Source organism: Oryctolagus cuniculus, chromosome 17 (genome assembly GCF_964237555.1).
Source record: "Oryctolagus cuniculus chromosome 17, mOryCun1.1, whole genome shotgun sequence".
Classification (NCBI taxonomy): domain Eukaryota; kingdom Metazoa; phylum Chordata; class Mammalia; order Lagomorpha; family Leporidae; genus Oryctolagus; species Oryctolagus cuniculus.
In genome coordinates, this window is record NC_091448.1 from 54012017 (window position 1) to 54032731 (window position 20715).

The 20715-nt window shown below is 50.4% G+C and overlaps 1 protein-coding gene across 6 annotated transcripts in view; it reads left to right on the plus strand.

Moving 5' to 3' along the window:
- The window catches only part of USP43 (ubiquitin specific peptidase 43), a 76946-nt gene extending 61968 nt beyond the window's left edge, over positions 1-14978 (plus strand). For 5 of the 6 annotated variants that reach the window (XM_070061379.1, XM_070061380.1, XM_070061382.1 and 2 more), the window contains one exon: positions 13278-14978. In XM_070061379.1, the coding sequence (XP_069917480.1) occupies positions 13278-14269 (992 nt within the window). In that variant the 3' untranslated portion in view covers positions 14270-14978. The remainder of the gene's footprint in view (positions 1-13277) is intronic. The other variant, XM_070061381.1, reaches the window with a different exon arrangement.
- Positions 14979-20715: the final 5737 nt, after the last annotated feature.

The following is a 20715-nucleotide window of genomic DNA, read 5'->3' on the forward strand; positions in this document are numbered from 1 at the left end:
GCGGGAATCAGGAGTGGGAGCCAGGAATTGCACCCAGCACTCCAGCATGGGATGGGGATGTGCTAAGTGCTGGGCCAAATGCCCACCTCCAAGTTTCTTAAATAAAAGTTTTAATAGAGGGGCCAGTGCTGTGGTGTAGAGAGTAAGTAAGGCCGCCGCCTGCAGTGCTGGCATCCTATGTGAACGCTGGTTCAAGTCCCGGCTACTGTACTTCAGATCCAGCTTTCTGCTGTGGCCTGGGAAAATGGTGGAGGATGGCCTAGGCCCTTGGACCCTGCACCTGCGTGGGAAGACCCGGAAGAAGCTCCTGGCTCCTGGGTTCGGATTGGCACAGCTCCGGCTGTTGTGGCCAATTGGAGAATGAATCAGTGGGTGGAAGACCTCTGTCTCTCTCTCTGCCTCTTGTTCTCTCTGTGTGTGGCTCAGACTTTCAAATAAATAAATCTTAAATTTTAATAGAAAACTTTGATATATTATATATTATTTATATATTATATGAATATAAATTTATATATTATATAGGAATAGTGTGTAGGTACACTTTATGGATTTCTTTTCTTTTGGAGTTTTGTAACAAATGAAAATCTTGCAGATGAACTATATGTAGCCTGGAAGAATAAGAAAAACTAAGAAATGTTATGTGTGTCATGAAAGCATAGAGTATCCATTCACGACAGTCTATTTTACTATTTACTGTCATACCATACCTTTTATAGCACAACATACATGCAAATCTATTAGAAGAAGGTAAAATTTATCAAAACTTGCTCAGAGGCTGGTATTGTGGTGGTGCTGGCATCCCATATAGGCACCAGGTCACGTCTTAGCTACTCCACTTTGGGTCCAGCTCCCTGCTGATGCACCTGGGAAAACAGTAGAAGATGGCCCAGGTGCTTGGGCCCCTGCCACCCATGTGGGAGACCTGGAAGAAGCTCCTGGCTTCAGCCTGGCCCAGCCCTGGCCATTGAGGCTATTTGGGTAGTGAACCAGCAGATGGCAGATCTCTCTCCCTTCCCACCCTGTAACTACCTTTCAAATAATTGAATCTTAAAATTTCTCACACAAATCCAGACCATGCATGGCACCATTTGCAGTCGAGAGAAATACAAACGAGCATAAAGATGGCTTATTAAATCATAACTGCTTACAGTTAACCATAGTACCTCCTGCACAGTTGTGGTAATTTTGTTGCCACTCCAGTTGCTATTGCGGTGAGCCTCAGGTGTTATGAATTCAGAGTGACAGATGCCAGGATCTTCCTTGGGCAGATCAACTCGTTAGTAAATTGTATCTTGCAGTGAAAATTACTCTCTGGGAATTCTCAATTCTTGTGTGTTTTTATCATGTGATACATGTGACATGCAACATGTGTGCTCACATGTATGTTATCAGTAGGCTTGCTGGTCCACAGTGCTCTATAAGTAGTCAGGTGTTGGGGGAGTATGAAGCTATCTGTGGATTTTCCACTGCCTCTAACCCTTGAGTTATTCCAGGGTCGACCTGTCTTGTATATACCCAGGAAAGTCTACTAATCACAAATGCACATTTGATGCATTATCATAAAATCAATGTACTGATGGAACAGGTTTTTTTTTTTTTTTAAGATTTATTTATTTATTCATTTGAAAGGCAGAGACACAGAAAGAAGAAGGAGAGAGAGAGAGATCTTCCATCTGCTGGTTCACTCCCCAAATGGCCACATGGCCAGGGCTGGGCCAGGCAGAAGCCAGGAGCTTCTTCTGGGTCTCCCACGTGGGCACAGGGACCCGGGCACTTGGGCCATCTTCTGCTACTTTCCCAGGCACATTAGCAGAGAGCTGGTTTGGAAGTGCAGCAGCCGGGACTGCAACTGGCACCCATACTGGATGCTGGTGCTGCAAGCAGCAGCTTACCCTGCCACACCACAGACTGGTCCCATGGCGTAACAGATTAAGCAATAGAAAGTTCTGGACCCCAACCCTCATATCTCTGTCAGTCACTACTACTTCCCTCCTTTCCAGCTGACTTTTTTTTTTTTTTTTTTTTTTTTTTTTTTGACAGGCAGAGTGGACAGTGAGAGAGAGAGACAGAGAGAAAGGTCTTCCTTTGCCATTGGTTCACCCTCCAATGGCCGCCACGGCTGGCTTGCTGCGGCCGGCGCACTGCGCTGATCCGAAGGCAGAAGCCAGGTGCTTCTCCTGGTCTCCCATGCGGGTGCAGGGCCCAAGTACTTGGGCCATCCTCCACTGCACTCCCGGGCCACAGCAGAGAGCTGGCCTGGAAGAGGGGCGATCGGGACAGAATCCTGTGCCCCCACTGGGACTAGAACCCGGTGTGCCGGCGCCTCTAGGTGGAGGATTAGCCTATTGAGCCGCAGCACCAGCTCAGCTGACTTTTTTTAAGACTTATTCTATTTATTTGAAAGAGTAACAGAGAGAGAGAGAGAGAGAGAGAGAGAGAGAGAGAGAGAGATCTTCTGTCTACTGGTTCATTCCCCAGATAGCTGTTGCAATGGCTGGGGCTGGGCCATGCCAACACTAGTCTTGTGTTCTGACTTTGAACACCATCGGTTTGAGTTCTAGAACTTTCTGGAAACAGAGCCCCATCCTGTACATTGCATATTGTTTGGGACACTTATTATGCGTACAATAGTCTTTTTTCATTGTAGTCTACTTGTAAATAAGAACCAATTCAAATCCATGGCTCTGTGGGCAGATGTTTATGTATGTGTGAGAGGGGGACACATTTGTCTGTGGACTGTTGTGAATACAAAAGCCAAAAACGGATTTGGGAAAGAGGGGGTGATGCCAGGGAGCCCCCTCTTTCTTCCTGTAGGTGCACTGATGGATGGGCCTGGTCTTTGAGTTACAGATTCATGGGTTCTTGAGTTGTGTGTGGGGTCCCCAGAGATCCCTGCACGGTTCTCTGTGGAGCGTGTGTGGTGGGTTATCTCCGAGCCGTGTGTGCTGCCACTTCCCCCATCGAAATTCCCCAGGCTGTAAGAACACATCACGTTGTGTAGACTTCTTCTGCAGTCACTCTTGAGGATCGTTTCTGGTGTGCAGCTCTTGCCAGTCGTGCAGGTCGAACATCCTTGATCTGAAACCCGAAACACTCCGAAATCCGCAGCTTGTCCACAAGTGGAAAATTCCACGCCATGAAACTTTGCTTTGTGCACAAATTACTTAAACTGTTGAATGGCCTTACCTTCAGGCCATGTGTATAAAGCATACATGAAACATATGTGAGCTTCATGTTGTGATGTCTCATTGTATAGATGGAATATTGAAAATACGAAAATATCCCCAAATCCAGAAATCTGAAAGACTTCTGGTCCCAAGCATTTTGGATCAGGGGATACTCAGTCTGTACTGCTATGAATATTTTTGTCTGTGTCTTTTGGTGTTTCTGTGTCTGCATTTCTGTTGGTATATAACTAGGGGTAGAATTGCTAGGATGTAGGGTATGCATTTATATTTATATTTTGTTTATTATATATTATATGTTTGTTATATATTATATTTATGTATGTATATATATATATATGTTTAAGATTTATTTGAAGGAGCTACACAGAGAGAGGAGAGGCAGAGAGAGGAGAAGGAGAGGCAGAGCGAGAGAAAGAGGTCTTCTATCCCCTGGTTCACTTCCCAGTTGGCCGCAATGGCTGGAGCTGGGCTGATCCAAAGCCAGGAGCCAGGAGCCAGGAGCCAGGAGCTTCTTCCCAGTCTCCCATGCAGGTGCAGGGGCCCAAGGACTTGGGCCATCTTCTACTGCTTTCCCAGGCCATAGCAGAGAGCTGGATCGGAAGTGGAGCAGCTGGGTCTCGAACCGGTGCCCATGTGGGATGCCGGCACTGCAGGCAGTGGCTTTACGGCTGCGCCACAGTGCTGGCCGCGTATATTATGTTTATGTATATGTTACGTGTTTATAATCACCATCAAGTTGTTTCTTTGTACTTTATGGCACCATCGTATCCAAGCACGCAACATACCTGACAGGTACCAGGCTCTTATTATATATTTGTGAGTGAATAAAGACAGATGAGAGCGTCTGAAAGCTACGCACACACGGCATTAGATGACCACTGAATCCAGCCATGTGGTTTATCGCAGTTCATGTATCACAGTTCAGTTCATTTACTCCCTGTCGTATGGTGTTTCGGCTACCAGTGTGTCGCTGTTAGACATAATGCTGATAGGAACATGTACTTGCACTTGCATTTGTCTGACTGTCTTGGAATAGGGTTCTGAGCATCCATGCTGTTCACTCACCTCGTCTGGGCATTTTTTTTCTTTTTTTAAATATTTATTTATTTGAAAGGCAGAGTTACAGAGAGTGGCAGAGGCAGAGAGAGGTCTTCCATCTGCTGGTTCGCTCCCCAAATGGCTACGATGGCCACAGCTGTGCTGATCTGAAGCCAGGAGCCTGGAACTTCTTCCAGGTCTCCTACATGGGTACAGGGGCCCAAGGACTTGGGCCATCTTCTGCTGCTTTCCCAGGCCACAGCAGAAAGCTGAATCGGAAGTGGAGCAGCCGAGATTTGAACCTGTGTCCATATGGGATGCCAGCACTGCAGGCGGCAGCTTTGCCCACTACGCCACAGCCCCGGCCCCACATCTGGGCATTTCTCTCTCTGCCACTTGTTTTTAGTTATGGACATTTAGGATAGTGTCTGTCAAATTAAAAAAAAAAAAAAAAGTGTTTATGCGTTCTTAAGCTTGTCCAGCCCTTGTCTGCACCGGCTGCACTGAGCTTCAAAAATTCAGCCCAGCTCTGTCTAACGTCGCGGAGCCTCAGGCCAGTCCTCTGCTCTCCGAGGGAGAAAGGTGTGTGAGCTCCTGCTGTAAGAGGCCTGGCTCTTCAACGCACTGTTGCTCTAGAGCAACTCAGAGGCAGCAGGGTGGTGGTGGTGGTGGTGGGGTCCTGCTGTAGGATTAGCAACTCCCCCAGACCCCTGCAGGCAGTGCACCTGCCTGCTCTACGGTAGCTCCCAGCATCCCTGGGAGAGGGGAGGCTGAGACTCAGCAGGGAGGTAAGGAGCGGCAGGTGCAGCCCTCGAAAGCAGCTTGGCTGAAATTAGACCCCGTTGCCCCTGGATGCCCGCGTCCTGGCTCTGAGGCTCATGGATATAAATCGCAACTCGGAGTTCCTGGCATGCAGGCACTGAGAGAGAGGCTTGCTTCCTCGGGGCACTTTCTCTTTGGGGGTCTGAATAAAATGGGGACAGATTTTGAACCTTGTTTGAGAAGCCCTGAAGATGATTGGAAAAAATCCAGCTTGATTTTCTGATTACACATCAAGTATCCCTTTTCCAAAATGCTTGGGACCAGAAGTGTTTCAGATTTCAGAGTTAGTTTTTTGTTTTGTTGTTTGGAATGTGGATATAAACCTTACCGGTGAGCTTTGTTAATCTGGAATCCTGAGCTCTTGAAAAGTTCCAAAATAAAAAAAAACCTTTTTGTTTATTTTTTGTTTTACTTATTTATTTTTAAAGTACTTAGGTGCTTATTTAAAGTTACAGAGGCCGGTGCCGTGGCTCAACAGGCTAATCCTCCACCTTGCGGTGCCAGCACACCAGGTTCTAGTCCCGGTCGGGGCGCCGGATTCTGTCCCGGTTGCCCCTCTTCCAGGCCAGCTCTCTGCTGTGGCCAGGGAGTGCAGTGGAGGATGGCCCAAGTGCTTGGGCCCTGCACCCACATGGGAGACCAGGAGAAGCACCTGGCTCCTGCCATTGGATCAGCGCGGTGCGCCGGCTGCAGCACGCCTGCCGCGGCGGCCATTGGAGGGTGAACCAATGGCAAAAGGAAGACCTTTCTCTCTGTCTCTCTCTCTCTGTCCACTCTGCCTGTCAAAAAATAAAAAAAAATAAAAAAAAAATAAAGTTACACAGAGAGGGAGAGGCCATCTGCTGGTTCACTCCCCAGATGACCGCAACAGCCAGGGCTGGGCCAGGCTGAAGCCAGGATCCTGGAGCTTCATCTGGGTCTCCCACATGGGTGCAGGGCCTCAAGCACTTGAATTGTCTTCTGCTGACTTCCCAGGTGCATTAACAGGAAGCTAGATCAGAAGTGAGCAGCCAGGACTTGACCTGGCGCTCACATGGGATGCAGGCAACAGCTTAACCCGCTGTGCCACAGCGCCAGCCCCGGAAACTTTTTAAACATTATGCCAGCACCCAAAAGAGTTTGCAGATTTTGGATTAGGATGCTCAACCCGTGTCCCTAAGCCTGGGCCAGATTAAAACCTCACAGTTTGCAGTCGCGATTGGTCCTACCTCTTCCCTTCATTCTTAGGGGTTTGGAAATAAGTGGGAGACTGACAGAGGTAATAGGGGTGGCTCCTGGCATTCAGTCCATGCTGGGTGGGGTGGTCGGGAGACCAAGTGTGCCAGAATGCCCAGGGATGGTCCCTCTCAGTAAGGAACTGCCCCTGCCCGGAGCCAGCTGTCCTGTAGTGAAACAGTGAAACACCAAGAGTCCGCAAACAGTGTTCTACTAGCTCTGGTGTTGGGACATTGAAATAATGGAGTATTTCAAACAGAAATGAATGGATCCAAGTTTTTGTGAGACTGCAACTTATATAACTAGGATTGGTATGGGGGAGGCTCTACAAGGAAAAAGGTTAGGTAAACACCCAGCATGAACATGTGAAAAACTGCTGGGGTCCTTCCCAGGGGTCCCAGGAGGCCAGGGGCTGCTGCTTTGTTTAAAAAATTGATTTATTTATTTGAGAGGCAGAGTTACAAAGAGAGAGAGAGGGAGAGAGAGAGAAAGAGAGAGAGAGATCTTTTATCTGCTGGTTCACTCCCCAAATGACCTCAACTGCCAGAGCTGGGCCAATCTGAAGTCAGGGGCCAGGAGCTTCTTCTGGGTCTCCCACATGGGTGCAGGGGCCCAAGCACTTGGACCATCTTCCACTGCTTTCCCCGGCCATAGCAGAGAGCTAGATCTGAAGTGGAGCAGCAGCCAGGATTTGAACTAGCGCCCATGTGAGATGGCACGGGCAGAGGCTTTACCTGCTTTGCCACAGCGCCAAGCTTTTGGGCCCCAAGGTCTTTGTATTCTCCCTTGCACTTTGCAGATTGGATTTCATTTCCGTTTTGATTCCTTTGATCTAGAGTTATCTGGGAGTTTCAGGTATTTAAGGATTTTTTTTAGGTCACCTTATTACTCTTTAATTTCTATTCTTGTACATCAGAATCCAAGAATTTGATTTTCAAAATTAGTTCCCCATTTTTGTGATCAACTCAGTACTTATTTTATATATGTTCAGTGTTGATGTAAAATAGTGAATAGTGTAGATCAGGTGTGTTAATTTTTATTCCGTTCCCTGGTCTTTAAATTTACGTTCTCTAAGACTGGGTAGAAGAGAGATGTGTTGAAACCTTCCGAGTAGCTGTGTTTTTAATCAAGCACTTTGTGAATTGTAATAGTCTTGCATTATATTGGCAGCTGCTTTGAGGGATGTCTGTTAGATCTTCTTTGAAAACTGCGCTTTTTATTGTTAAAATAGTGCCCATTATCCTGCTTAACTTCTATGTTGTTCAAGATTAATAATTTCACTCCTGGCTTCTTTCTTTTTGTGTCATTTGCCTGGTGTCATCCTCCTAGTGCTTTGAGTTTGTTTTAGGGATTTCTGGTAAACAGTATGTTGCTGACTTTTTTTTTGGTGTGCCTTTTTTAATGTCAGCAATTCAGAGCTTGTCTAATAACTGGGAAGTTCAGTCCATTCATGCTTAACAGCTGCAAAGCTTCATTCATTTCCCTTTTACAAATTGGGCTGGGTGTCTGCATGGCTGTTAACATGAGGAAGGGCGTTACGCGGCAGTGAGTGAAGCCGTCCCTTGGGATGCCGGCACCCATGTCAGAGTTTCAGTTCCAGTCCCGGCTGCTCTGCTTCCAGTCCAGCTCCCTGCTAAGGCACCTGGGAGGCAGCAGAGGATGGCCCAAGTGCTTGGGTCCCTGCCACCCATGTGGGAGACCCGGATGGAGTCCCCGGCACCTGGCTTCAGCCGGGCCCAGCCCTGTCTATTGTATCCATTTGAGGTGTGAAACAACTGATGGATGATCTCTTTCTCTCTGTCTCTTCCTCTTCTCTCTCTCTCTCACTCAACCTTTCAAAGAAGTAAATAAATCCTTAAAAAGCAAACAATGGAGGCTGGCTGGTGTTGTGATGCAGCAGATTAAGCCGCCGTTTGTGATGCCAGGATCCCACTGGGCACCGGTTTAAGTCCTGGCTGCTCCACTTCCAATCTAGCTGCCTGCTAACATGCCCTGGGAAAGCAGTAGAAGATGGCCTGAGTCCTTGAACCTCTGTACCTGCGTGGGAGACCCAGAAGAAGCTCCTGGCTCCTGGCTTCTGATTGGCACAGCTCCAGTCATTGCAGCCATCTGGGGAGTGAACCATGAACCAACAAAGACCTCTCTCTCTCTTTCTCTCTGCTCCTCTGTAACTCTGCCTTTTTTTTTTTTTTAAGATGTATTTATTTATTTGAAAGTCAAAGTTACACAGAGAGAGAAGTAGAAGCAGAGAGAGAGAGAGGTCTTCCATCTGCTGGTTCACTCGCCAGTTGTCTACAATGGCCGGAGCTGCGACGTAATGGCTTTACCCACTATGCCACAGCACTGACCCTATAACTCTGCCTCCCAAATAAATAAACAAATATTTAAAATATTTTATATATATATATAAAAATACTGCTTGGGATACCTACATCTCCTGAGTCCCTGAGCTTGAATCTCAGCTCTGCTTCTCATTCCAGCTTCCTGCTCATGTGCACTATGGGAGGCAGCAGATGATAGTCCCAGTGCTGGGGGTCCTGCCACTCATATGGAGACCCAGATGGAGTTCTGGGCTCCTGGCCTCAGCCGGGCCCAGCTCTGGCTATTGCAGGCATTTGGGGAGTGAACCATTGGATGGAAGAGCTCTCTTTGTCTCTATCTACCTACCTACCTACTTTCTTACCTTTCAAGTAAAATGCAAAAAGAAAATTGTATCACCCCGTCTCTTCCTTAGCTTTGCCAGGTTGTTTGTCTGAATGTTCATTTGCAAGTCCTGCTCTTTTTTTTCCTTTCCGTTTTGTTGCTTGCTCCCCACTCTCCCAGTATTCGAGGTGTTCTGTTTCCTTACTGCCTTCTCTCCTTCCTCCAATCAGATGTCACTCATCCCTGCCATCGCCCCAAAGTGACAGCCCCGGGAGTTGCCTTCCTGTGCCTCTCTGGCGTCTGTCTTGGGAGCTGCGCCCTCTCAGAACTGCCCAGCCTTGGATCCCGCTAGGGAGGTCGGGTCCTCTGTGGTCTAGAGGGCTGCTGGGCAGTTCCTCTCCAGTCCCTCAGGGTGGCGCTGAATCTCGCGGGACCGGCTGGAGGGCACAGGGCTGGCAGGGCTCACAGGGCTCGCCACTGTCCCAGGTCTTTCTCTTCAATGTCACCTCCCGTCTCGAGGTCCTGCTCTCGGCTGCGGCCTGAGCTCATCTGTGAGCTCCAAGTCTTTGCACAGCCACACATGTCGTCTTTTCCCTGGGAGTGGATGGCAGCCTGGCTGCTGGTGGGGCTCTGGGGTCATGGGGCCTTCCTGGTGGGCTGTTTCCTCAGTCTGCCCAGCCCCTGGCATCTCACCTGCAGGCTGTGTTTCGTTATGGGGGTGTCAGTCTTTCTTCCTGGCTGGAGGCTTTGAAGATCTCTCTCTTTGACCTTGGAGTCCAGGACATGCTGAGGTTCATCAGCCCGACCTTGAACTTGGGGATGTCTTACCTTCTGCTGACCGTGAGACAGTTCTTTGCTTCGTATTTCAGGGCGCTCTGTGTGAGTCTCAACAGTGATCCTGTGCACGCTGTCCACTTACTTACTGTGTTTAAAAGAAATCATTTCATTGTGATTGAAAGGAGAGATAGAAACAGAGAGAGAGAGAGAGAGAGAGAGAGAGAGAGAAAGAGAGAAGTCTTCCATCTGCTGGCTCACTCCCCAATGTGCCCACAACAGCCACGGGCTGGACCAAGCCGAAGCCAGGAGCTGGGAACTCAATCCAGATCTCCCATTTGGGTGGCAGGAACCAAAATACTTGAGCCATTATTGCCTTCCTCCCAGACAGCGCATGAGCAGGAAGCTGGCTCAGAAGTGGAGCTGGGTCTTGAACCCGGGCCCTGTGATGTGGGATGCGGGCATCCCAAGTGGTGCCTTTCACTGCTGTGCCAAGTGCCTGCCCTGTTGTCTGCGTCCTTAATGCAGCTTAAGGCTCTGAGCCCTACCTGGTCTGGCTGGAAGTAGCGATGTTGCAGTGCCTCCTCAGAGTGGGGGGTGAGCCAGGGTTAACACTCGAGCCTCCCGGAGCGCCGCCCCTCCCTCCAGCTCCCAGCAACCCCCAAGGGCTTGCATCCACCGTGGACAAGGAGCTGGATGCTTGGTGGATGTGGGTCCTGCTGCCATTTATTTCTGAGTCTTTCTCTCCAGTGATCTCTCGCTCAGATCCTGCTCTAACGTCCAATAAATAGAAGGCGAGCGGGTAAAGACAGCAGGCCCTCTTCCACCGCTGTCTTGGGAGATAGGAGGAACGAGCTCCATTGGGCACCCGTGGCTCCCGCCTGCTCGGGAGTCGCGGCCAGCCCTGGCCCAGGGCCCTGTCATTCCAGGAAGAAAGGAAGGGCGGTTATTAAGGGCAGCTGCCAGGCACTCCGGCCACCTGCCAGGGCTCCGGGCCACGTCCTCTGATTTTGAAAAGCGAAAAGCCACAGCTTTGTCCTCCGACCACAAAGCCTCCCTTTCTGCCCTTCCCAGGCCTGCGGAAGAGAAAACAAATGAAACCAAATCCAGAAAACCGCACGCATCTCAACCCCCCTCTACCCTGGGGAGGGGGTAATGGTAGAGCAGCAAGGTCAACCCAAGGTGAAATGACAAAGTATCTTGGGCGAAACAGTGTCTATTCCTGGCTAATTTAAAGCAATGCTTTAAAGAAAAGAGATACCAAAAATGATCTGTGGAAGACCTGAAAGGGAAAACCCTGCAGGACCTCTGTGGGGCTGTCATCTCCTGTGGTTCCTTTTCTTTTTAAAGATTTTATTTACTGAAGAGGCAGAGTTACAGACAGAAAAAGGGAGACAGAGAGAGAGGTCTTCCATCTACTGGTTCACTCCCCAAATGGCCGCAACTGTTGCTGTGGGGCTGATCTGGAGCCAGGAGCTTCTTCCAGGTCTCCGACGCAGGTGCAGGGGCCCAAGGACTTGGGCCATCTTCTACTGCTTTCCCAGGCCATAGCAGAAAGCTGGATGGGAAGTGGAGCAGCCGGGACTTGAACTGGCACTCACATGGGATGCCGCTGTTGCAGGGGATGGCTTAACCCACTGTGCCATGGTGCCAACCCCTTCTGTGAAGTTTGGAGATCTTCATAAGTTCTCATTAGAAATGTTAGGATGGGGCCATCGCTATGGCAAAGCGGGTAAAGCTGCTGCCTACAGTGCTGGCATCCCATGTAGGTGCCGGTTTGAGTCCTGGTCGCTCCAGTTCCAATCCAGCTCCCTGCTAATGTGCCTGGGAAAGCAGTGGAAGATAGGCCCAAGTGCTTGGGCCCCTGCACCCACGTGGGAGACCTGGAAGAGGCTCCTGGCTCTGGATCGGCGCAGCTCCAGTCATTGCAACTAATTGGGGAGTGAACCAGGGGATGGAAGACCTCTCTCTCTGTCTCTCTCTATCTCTGCCTCTCTATAACTCTGCTTTTCAAATAAATAACTAAGTCTTTCAAAAAATAAAAATTTGTGAAAACACGTCTTATGGAAGAATTATGCATGGTGTCAAAAATTGTTTCCACTCAGATAAACGTATCTTTATGTTATCCTTTTTAATATTTATTTATTTGTAAGGCAGAGTTACAAAAAGAGAAAGAGATCTTCTCTCCACCGATTGACTACCCAGTGGTTGCAATAGCCGGGCTGAGCCAGGCCGAAGCCAGGATCCAGGAACTCCATCTGGGTCTCCCTGGTGGGGATGCAGGGGCTTAAGCACTTGGGCCATCTTCTGCTGTGTTGCTAGGTGCATTAACAGGGAGCTGGTTAGGAAGTGGAGCAGCTGGGGCTCAAACATGTTCATATGGGATGCCGGCATTACAAGTGGCAGTTTAACCACTGCACCACAACACCAGCCCCTAGCCTGTCTTCTAGTTCTGTTTTCCACAAGGGTCAGAAATGCCCTCGCATTTAGCTAGTGCAAGACACGGAAGGAAGGCACTAAGTGCAGCTCTTCATGCTTGTTTGTTTTTACTGATGAGGCAGGAGAGTGGAGACTATTGCCTTTGGAAGGTCCAGGTACTGAGTTTGAGCTGGAAAAAACAGAGACATAATGCTGAGCCTTCTGTTCTGTGCAGACTCTTAAAGATGGCTACAAAGTGGTGTCCCATCTTGGGGCTGGATACCTCTGAAACAGAGCTTTCTTGGGGTTCCTCACTGCCCAGGCACGGAGAGGCCATGGGTCTAGAATTCATGGATTCAATCTGTCACAGATTGAAAATATTTGGGGAAAAAAAAGTTTTTTTTTCTTACATCTGCCCTAAACATGTATGGGCTATTTTTTCTCACTCCCTAAACTATGCAGCCTTCCCACAGCATTTTCATTGTACTAGATATTGCAGTAGAGATGATTTAAAGTGCACGGGAGGACACTGCCCCATTTAATGTAAGAGACTTGAGCATCTGGGGCTGGCGCTGTGGCATAGTGGGTAAAGCCGGCACCTGCAGTGTCTGCATCCCATATGGGCACCGGTTCGAGTCCTGGCTGCTCCACTTCTGATCCAGCTCTCTGCTGTGGTCTGGGAAAGCAGTGGAAGATGGCCCAAGTCCTTGGGTCCCTGTACACACATGGGAGACCCTGAAGAAGCTCCTGGTTCCTGGCTTTGGATTGGCTCAGCTCTGGCTGTTGCAGCCAGTTGGGGAATGAACCAGCAGATGGAAGACCTCTCTCGCTCTCTTTCTTTCTGCCTTTCCTTCTCTCTGTGTAACTCTGACTTTCAAATAAATAAATAAATCCTTAAAAAAAAAAAGAGAGAGAGAGAGAGAGACTTGAGCATCTCTGGGCTCGGGTCTCTGCGGGGGTCCAGGAGTCAGTCCCCCGTGGGTGCTGAGGGCCGACTGCCCCTTCCTTGGCCCCATTGCTGTGGCTCCTGGTGCTGAACGGGTCCTGTGGAACAGTGGGGGAGACCAGCGGTGCTCCCTAGATAGAGCAGCGTGCATCTGGCTCTCGGCCACGTCCTCCGTGGCCAGCGGTTACTCCCACTGCGGCCCGAGGCGCTGACGGTCTTGGTATCTCTTTCAGGAGGGCCGGAGGCCAGGTTCTGGGGACGAGGTGCCTGCAGCAGAAGCACCAGCATGAAGGCGGCCGCTCCCGCCCGAACCAAGCATGGGCCCTTCAAGACCATGCCCCTCCGGTGGTCCTTTGGGCCCAGGGAGAAGCGAGCTGGGGCCTCTGCTGAGCTGGTCGAGTACCTGGAGTCCAGGCGCCGGCCTCGGTCCACGAGCCAGTCCATCGTGCCACTGCTGACGGGCGCCGCCGGCGGGGACGAGAAGTCAGCCTCACCGAGGCCAAACGGCACGGCTTCTGCTAAGGTTGAAGATGGCGGAGGAGCCAGCGAGAGGGCACTGTCCACGGTGCCCTGTCCCCAGAGCTACCCATGTCCAGGCCCGGTTCCTGGAAACCCAGCAAGGAAACTGAAGGATCACGTGGGTCAGGACATCCGGCTCCCCAAAAAGTTTGACCTGCCCCTTGCTGTGATGCCCTCGATGGAGAGTGAGAGACCAGCCCGGCCGGAGGGCCAGAGGGGCACGAGCTGGAAGGGCAGCGGCCACGTGGGAAGCCAGAGCAGCCCCCCTTCCCCCTCCATGGGGCTGTCCCAAGACAGTAGGGACAGTCGCCAGGATCCCACAGCCAAGGCGGGGGTGACTGCAGGGGACACCGAGAGGGACAGACCCTTCCAGGGCACGCGCACCCTCCTGAGATCTGTGTTTTGGAAGAAGGAGAACAGGAAGATCAACATGGCCGAGGGCTCCCCGCCGCTGGGGAGTGGCAGGCTGAGCCCTGCCGTGGACCTGCAGGCTCGAGGCTCGTCCCCCACCCTCAGGGACATCCAGTCTGCTCCCAGCTCCCTCCACCTGCCCCGCAAAGCCAGCAGGCCTCCGAGAGGCAGCGCCCTGGGCGTGGCACAGAGGTTTGTTCCTGGGGAGCAGACCCCCTGTGGCACCCTGCAGAGGGTGAAGTACCACACCCTTTCCCTAGGACGGAAGAAAAGTCTGCCGGAGTCCAGCTTCTGATAGGCGTTGCCGTGTTGCAGGAAGCTGGCACTTTGCACTGAGCAGCTGCAGGCAGCCCTTGTTGAGGGGGCATTTTCAGGAAGCCAGCTGTCTTGCAATCCCTGAAAAATCCTTTTTCTGGTCTCCGTTATCTAGACTTGCAAACACCTAATGTCCAAATAAACCCATGTCCAAATACCGTCTTGTATTATTGGGTGCTTTGCTACAATCTGGCCACTAGAGGGGAGCGTTGGGTCAGCATTCCCATTTCAGGGCAGGAACGGCTGTTTTGTTTAAATAAGTTCCAGGGCCAGTGTAACTGTACTACAGAGTGATGATTTGAGTGTGGGCAAGCCTTAGGGCATGGCTCTTTGGGTGAGCCTAGTTAATAAGAATCTTCCACGTCATGTTGAATATTGTCATTGACTTCCCCCTTTGCTCTTTTTTTTTTAAAAGACTCACAAGGGAAATCTTTTCCTTCTAATGCTTCTCTGGGGACATTAAAGATGCCAGAAAACAAAATAAAAGTGATGGAAAGACAAGATTCGAAGAGAGAGAGATGGGAGAAATGGTGGGGATTTTAGAAGAGAATTTAATATATATAACAAAATACTTATTAAAGTTTTTCAAGGTATTTTAAAAAGATAACTATTTTGATACTAAGGGGAAAAGGAGGTTCTTTTTATTTATGAAATCTATGTATAATTTTAATAAAGTCCTGTCGATGGAACACGTGTTGGGTGTCTCAATGATTCCAGTTGGTGAAGGAGCTTATCACTCCGGCTGTGGGAACTTGGCTGGTTACTGTAGCCATTAAAGTGGTGTCTCAGTTCTTTCTGAGACTTCGTGCTTTCTTTTTGTATCAGAAAAATCTGGTGTAGGAGAACCAGCCGCCAAAGGCAGGAGGGACCCAGAAACCCAAGGAAGACGCAGATGAGTGCAGGGTCATGAAACATGGGTTTCTATGCCAGAAGACAGGAAAAAGGGTTTTCTAGACAAGGGTGGCTACATGGAAGGCAGCTGGATTTTTTCAAGAAGAGACAGTTGTCCGTTCAGAACCACTTTGTTTACCCTATGTTGGGGCTTGGGTTGACTTCTGGGGTTGCCTAGAGGTCAAGATGGGGAGTTACATCCGAGTCGCAGTTCCTGCCCAAGATGGCGGTCATGTCCAAGATGGCTGCTTTATGCCCAGAGGCATCCCTACAGCTTCTCATTCAAATCATGTGCTGTGTTCTAGAGCAGCAGGAGCCTCTCTCTGGAGGGCTTATGTCTGCCAGGACCTGGGGATCGGAGCCTGCCTGGATGGGCTGGCTGTCCATTGACCCTGTTTCCTGAAGCTTTGCATAGCTGTTCTTAGAAACAACCTATAGTTGCGTAGTAAGCGGCTGTTAAGCCTGACCCCAGTCCTGGGGCTCAACAGCCGAGGTCCCCGGGGAGCCTTTCCTGAAATAGTCCATTTCCTATAAACACTTGCTTTCTAATGGGATCATTTGCTCAGAACTCCTGGCCCCAAGAATGAAGTCTTCCCTCACCCGTGGATCATGACTCCTTGGCATGTCTCTCTGCCTACACAGGAAGAATTGAGGGCTTTTCTCCCCCAGTGAAAAATACCATCTTTGAGCAATGATTAGAAGATAGAAGGACTGAGGTGATCATTAAATAAAGGGGGAAGACCCAGAGGACAATCTACCCACCGGTAGATTGTGCACTTAGATTTCAGAAGGCTGTTTTCTTCAAGCCTTGAACCGATGTACATCCATCCGTCTGTCTACCCATCCATATCCATTTATCTACCCATCCACCTACTTATCCATCCATCCATCCATCCACCCATATATCCATCTATCTAGCCATCCACCTATTATTCATCCATCCATATACCCATTTATCCTCCCACCCACCAGCTTATCCATCCACCCAGCCTTTCATTCAATCACCCATCTACTCAATCAACATTTTCTGACTATACACTCTATGTCAGACATTATTCTAGGGATACTGAACTCACCAGGGTAGACAAAGTCCTTGCTCTCATGAACCCTGTGTTATAGTTAGGGAGACAGAGGGGGAAAAATTCTTTTTTTTACAGCTGTGAAGAAAATAAGGTGATGTTCCTAAAATAACTGGGAGATGAATGGTGATTACTGTGGTTCCAGTTCAAACCCCGTTGACTGTAGCCATTCTGCGCTCATAGTTAGAATTTTCTCTTGCAGGGAGCATTGGTGTCCTCTTGCTTGGCTGGGTGAAGTGTCCTGATGGAGACAGGATTTACTGTGCCGATGTCTGTGTGTGAACTCTGCCCCAGGAGCACTCAGGAAGGAGCCCATCGAGATGGAGAGCGGCAGGGGAGATTCCAGGAAAGGAGGCAGGAGCTGAGTTCACTTTACAGCTCTTTAAACCTCTGGGAACCATGCATAAATCCGTGATTCTTTACCAAGCATGCGTTTTATTATCTCCTAAGAAGGGAAGAGACTCCTGGTGGCTACTTTCAGCCTCGCTGGGGAGGAAGCAGTTCCTGCGGTTCAGGGGCAGCCACTGCTCCACCCAGACAGCTGGGTGCTGGAAGCACAGCTCAGTCAGGTTTGGACCCAGGGCTCCAGTGGGGGCCAGGGGCCAAGGTGGGTAGACAGTGAGCCATGATCTTGCTCTCGCCTTCAGTTGTCTTCCCCGAGGATTCCCCTTCGCTTTTTTTTTTTTTTTTTAAGAGAGAGAAAGGTCTTCCTTCCGTTGGTTCACTCACTCCCCAATGGCCGCTGCAGCCAGCGCGCTACACTGATCCAAAGCCAGGAGCCAGGTGCTTCTCCTGGTCTCCCATGGGGTGCAGGGCCCAAGCACTTGGGCCAACCTCCACTGCACTCCCTGGCCACAGCAGAGAGCTGGCCTGGAAGAGGGGCAACCGGGACAGAATCCGGCGCCCCGACCGGGACTAGAACCCGGTGTGCCAGCGCCGCAGGTGGAGGATTAGCCTAATGAGCCGCGGCACCGGCCAATAAACCCTTTTTTTAAAAAAGAAATAGGAATGTAGGTCACAGGATAACAACCAAATCAACGGACACAGTTATGGAGATGTTTCGGCCACTCTGAACGTGTTCATGGACCAACTCAGATCACAGCTCAAGCCTTGCTGTGATAGCCGTGCCATCCGGCACGTGGGAGATAACCACCCAGGGTTATTTAAAATGAATACACGATCAAACGTATTCTTAGGGAAGGTTCAAGCTAGTGTCCTCACTGTTTTGGCTGACTACCAAAGAATAGCTTTGATTACGGATTCATTCTGAGCTCATAAACTGTTGAACCTCTCCTACCTTGTCAGTTTCCCAATCTGTGAAATGGATCTGTGAGCCCTTCTCACAAATGAAGGCAGGTAAGAGGACCAGATGGGGTCTTGAAAGGGAACGCGCTGTGGACACTGAATATAATGACTGCAGGATCGTTAGAGCAAGCTCTGGTGGACTGAGCACAGGGAACGGAAAAAGGGCTGGGCCACAGTGACACCTGCTGGTCAGTCCTCATATTGCCGGGCTCTCCTCCACTTCTGCCCTCTTCCAAACTTCTTTATCAGCGGAAGGCTTTGTGGGTTTGCGTTTCTGGAGGAGAGACCCCCCACCTCTTGTGAGGATGGCAGGGCATGAGTGGAGCAATAGGGAGCAACCGGCAGGGGGCAACCAAAGTCCAGGGACAGGACACTTGGCTGGGGGGGGGGGGGTGCTGGTCAGTTAGCATTGCCAGGTCTGCTCACTGCTCTCTGACCTCCCTGGGCCAGCCCCACTCCCATGGGAGAGTCCTTCCTGGTCCAGTGCACCACGTGGCTTCCCTTGGGGGGCCCCGGTGTCTGTGGTCTCCCCCACCTCGGAGTCCTTCCTGTCCCAGGATGCAGCTCTGTCCAGTGTGGACACTTCCAGGAACAGTTCCCCCCTCCCTCCGTCGACCCAAGGGGCCAGCCCTTCATTCCCTCTCACTGGCAACCAGGCAGAGCCATAACCTGAGCAGGTGAGGATCCCATGGCACTGGGGCTGGGTCATGGCCAAGATCCCCCTGGAGTTGGGCCCTGCTGGGTGCCCAGGACTGGTGCCCATGGCCCCTGCTCCAGCCCCTCCTGTCCCATAGCGGCCATCGGGGCTCTCCGGCCACCAGTTGGGATTCAGCCGCTCTCCCACTGCTGTTGTGCCTGGAATCCCTCCCACCTGCCAGCCTTGGTTTCTCTTCCTGTGTGGCCCGAGCTGCCCACAAGTCCTGCAGCTGGCCACACCCCATCCACTCTTTTGAATGCAGGTCTTCTTGGGTGCTGGAATGCATCTGGCCTTTGCCTAATTTTAAAGCTGCTCTCACGGAGGAGTCTGGGAAAGCATGGCTTGGTCTCCCTGTGGCTTGACGTGGGAATCTCCAGAAGTGTCCCCGTTGGGTGTGGCCTGAGCACCCCTTGAGAGCCCCTCTCCCACCCACAACCATAGAAAGTGCCGTGCTGACCAGAGCCTGTCCTGCCTGCTGCCCAGCTGGCTGTCTTAAATCCAGACCCCACCTCCGGCTGGGGTGCGTCTTGGGATCCTGAGCGGGTGGCTGTGCGAGTGGAGACTTCTACGTGTGCACACGTGTACCTTAGAGACGCTACATTTACCAGTGACTTAGGTTCAGGGAAGAACCTTAACGTTTGAGTCAGCAGTTAAAGTCTTAGTGCCAAAGTGTAGGCTACACTTGGCAAACACCCAAGAGCTATTCGCTATTTCTGTCTAAGGGAAATGAAACAAAGTGAAGAAGTACAAGGAGGGCGGGTTTAACTGAGTGTTGCTTTGAGGAAGTAAGAAAAGTCTGGGCTGAGCTAGATGCCCTGGCTGGGCCAGGTGTTCCCAGCATCCGCTGCACCAGTGCGAGTCAACGGCGAATGTGAAAACTCCGCCCAGCTGTGCCCGTCCCAGCTGCGCTGCACAGCCAGGGAGGCCGCCACTGGGACTTACTGATGTATCACTGAAACTCAAATAAAAAATGGTTACATAATTACAACTACTGATTCTGTATAGACATAGGATATTTGCTATCACCGTTAGGGCAATAGTTATTAATGTAATACCTTATAATGTAATTATTAACGTTAATACCTTGATATATAATGCACTTACATATTGCATGTAACAAATATGACTAATATCAAATTATTATAATGGTTAATAGTTTATAATTTGATTATATATTCACAGCAATTGAATATTAATAATTATCATAATTATTACCATTTAAATGCAAGGGAAAAATTCCATTTCTCGGCTTCTTGGGGCCACATTCCAGGAGCCACGTGTGGCTGGTGGCTGCTACCCTGGACAATGCAGGAGAGAGCAAGCTGCCCCTGAAATGCCTGCGGTTTTCTAGAGAGGCACCTGCCGGGACCTGCCTGACGTGGCTGCACAGAGCTATTAACCTTATCCACCAGGCCAATTTTTGTCTTAGCCATTTGGAGCGATACCTTCCTTATCTGTCCCAGAAATGTCTTTTAAAATTAGCCAGGAGTCTCTTTCCAGAGCTAAAACCCTTCTGTCTTCGAAGGCACCTGCAGCCAATCACATTCTAGAGAAAGTCATCTCCAACATGGGTAAAACGCACTCCCCTTCTCTACAGCCTGCCTTCCCAGCCATCCCACTGCGGGCCCGGTGTGCAATACATAAATTCTGAGTGACAGCTGCCCAGTTTGGAACCCAAGACTCATAAAACATCCCTGAGCTTGTGGCTCCTGGACCTCAGCCCTGAATACGATTTATTTATTTATTTATTTATTTGAGAGGCAGAGTTACAAAGAGAGGGAGATACAGAGAAAACGGTCTTCCATCCACTGGTTCACTCCCCAAGTGGCCGCAACAGCCGGAGCTGGGCCAATCCGAAGCCAGGAGCCAGGGGCTTCTTGTGGGTCTCCCACATGGATGCAGGGGCCCAAGGACTTGGACCATCTTCTACTGCTTTCCCAGGCCATCAGCAGGGAGCCAGAATGGAAGAGGAGCAGCCGGGGCCTGCTGCATATGAGATGCTGGTGCCTACTAGGCCACTGCGCCAGCCCCAGATAAAGCTTACATTAAGCTTTTCATGGAGCCGGTTTAGTTCAAACAACACAGGTTATAAAAGGCTCCCATCTTCGGGGCCGGTATCAGGGCACAGCCGCCTGCGATGCCGGCATCTGGTGCAGGTGCTGTTCCGAGTCCCGGCAGCTCCACTTCCCACCCAGTTTCCTGCTGCTGCCTCTGGGAAGAGCAGTGGAAGCTGCTTGGGTCCCTGTCACCCACGTGGGAAACCACAATGGAGCTCCTGGCTCCTGGCATCAGCCTGGCCCAGCCCTGTCCTCGGCGGCCATCTTGGGAGTGAACCAGCGGATGGAGGTTCTTCTCTCTCACCCTCGCTCCTTCTCTCTGTGACTCTGCCTTTCAAATAAATAAATAAATAATTTTTTTAAGTCATCCTTGCAGCCCGTTCTCGTGCAGCAGTGT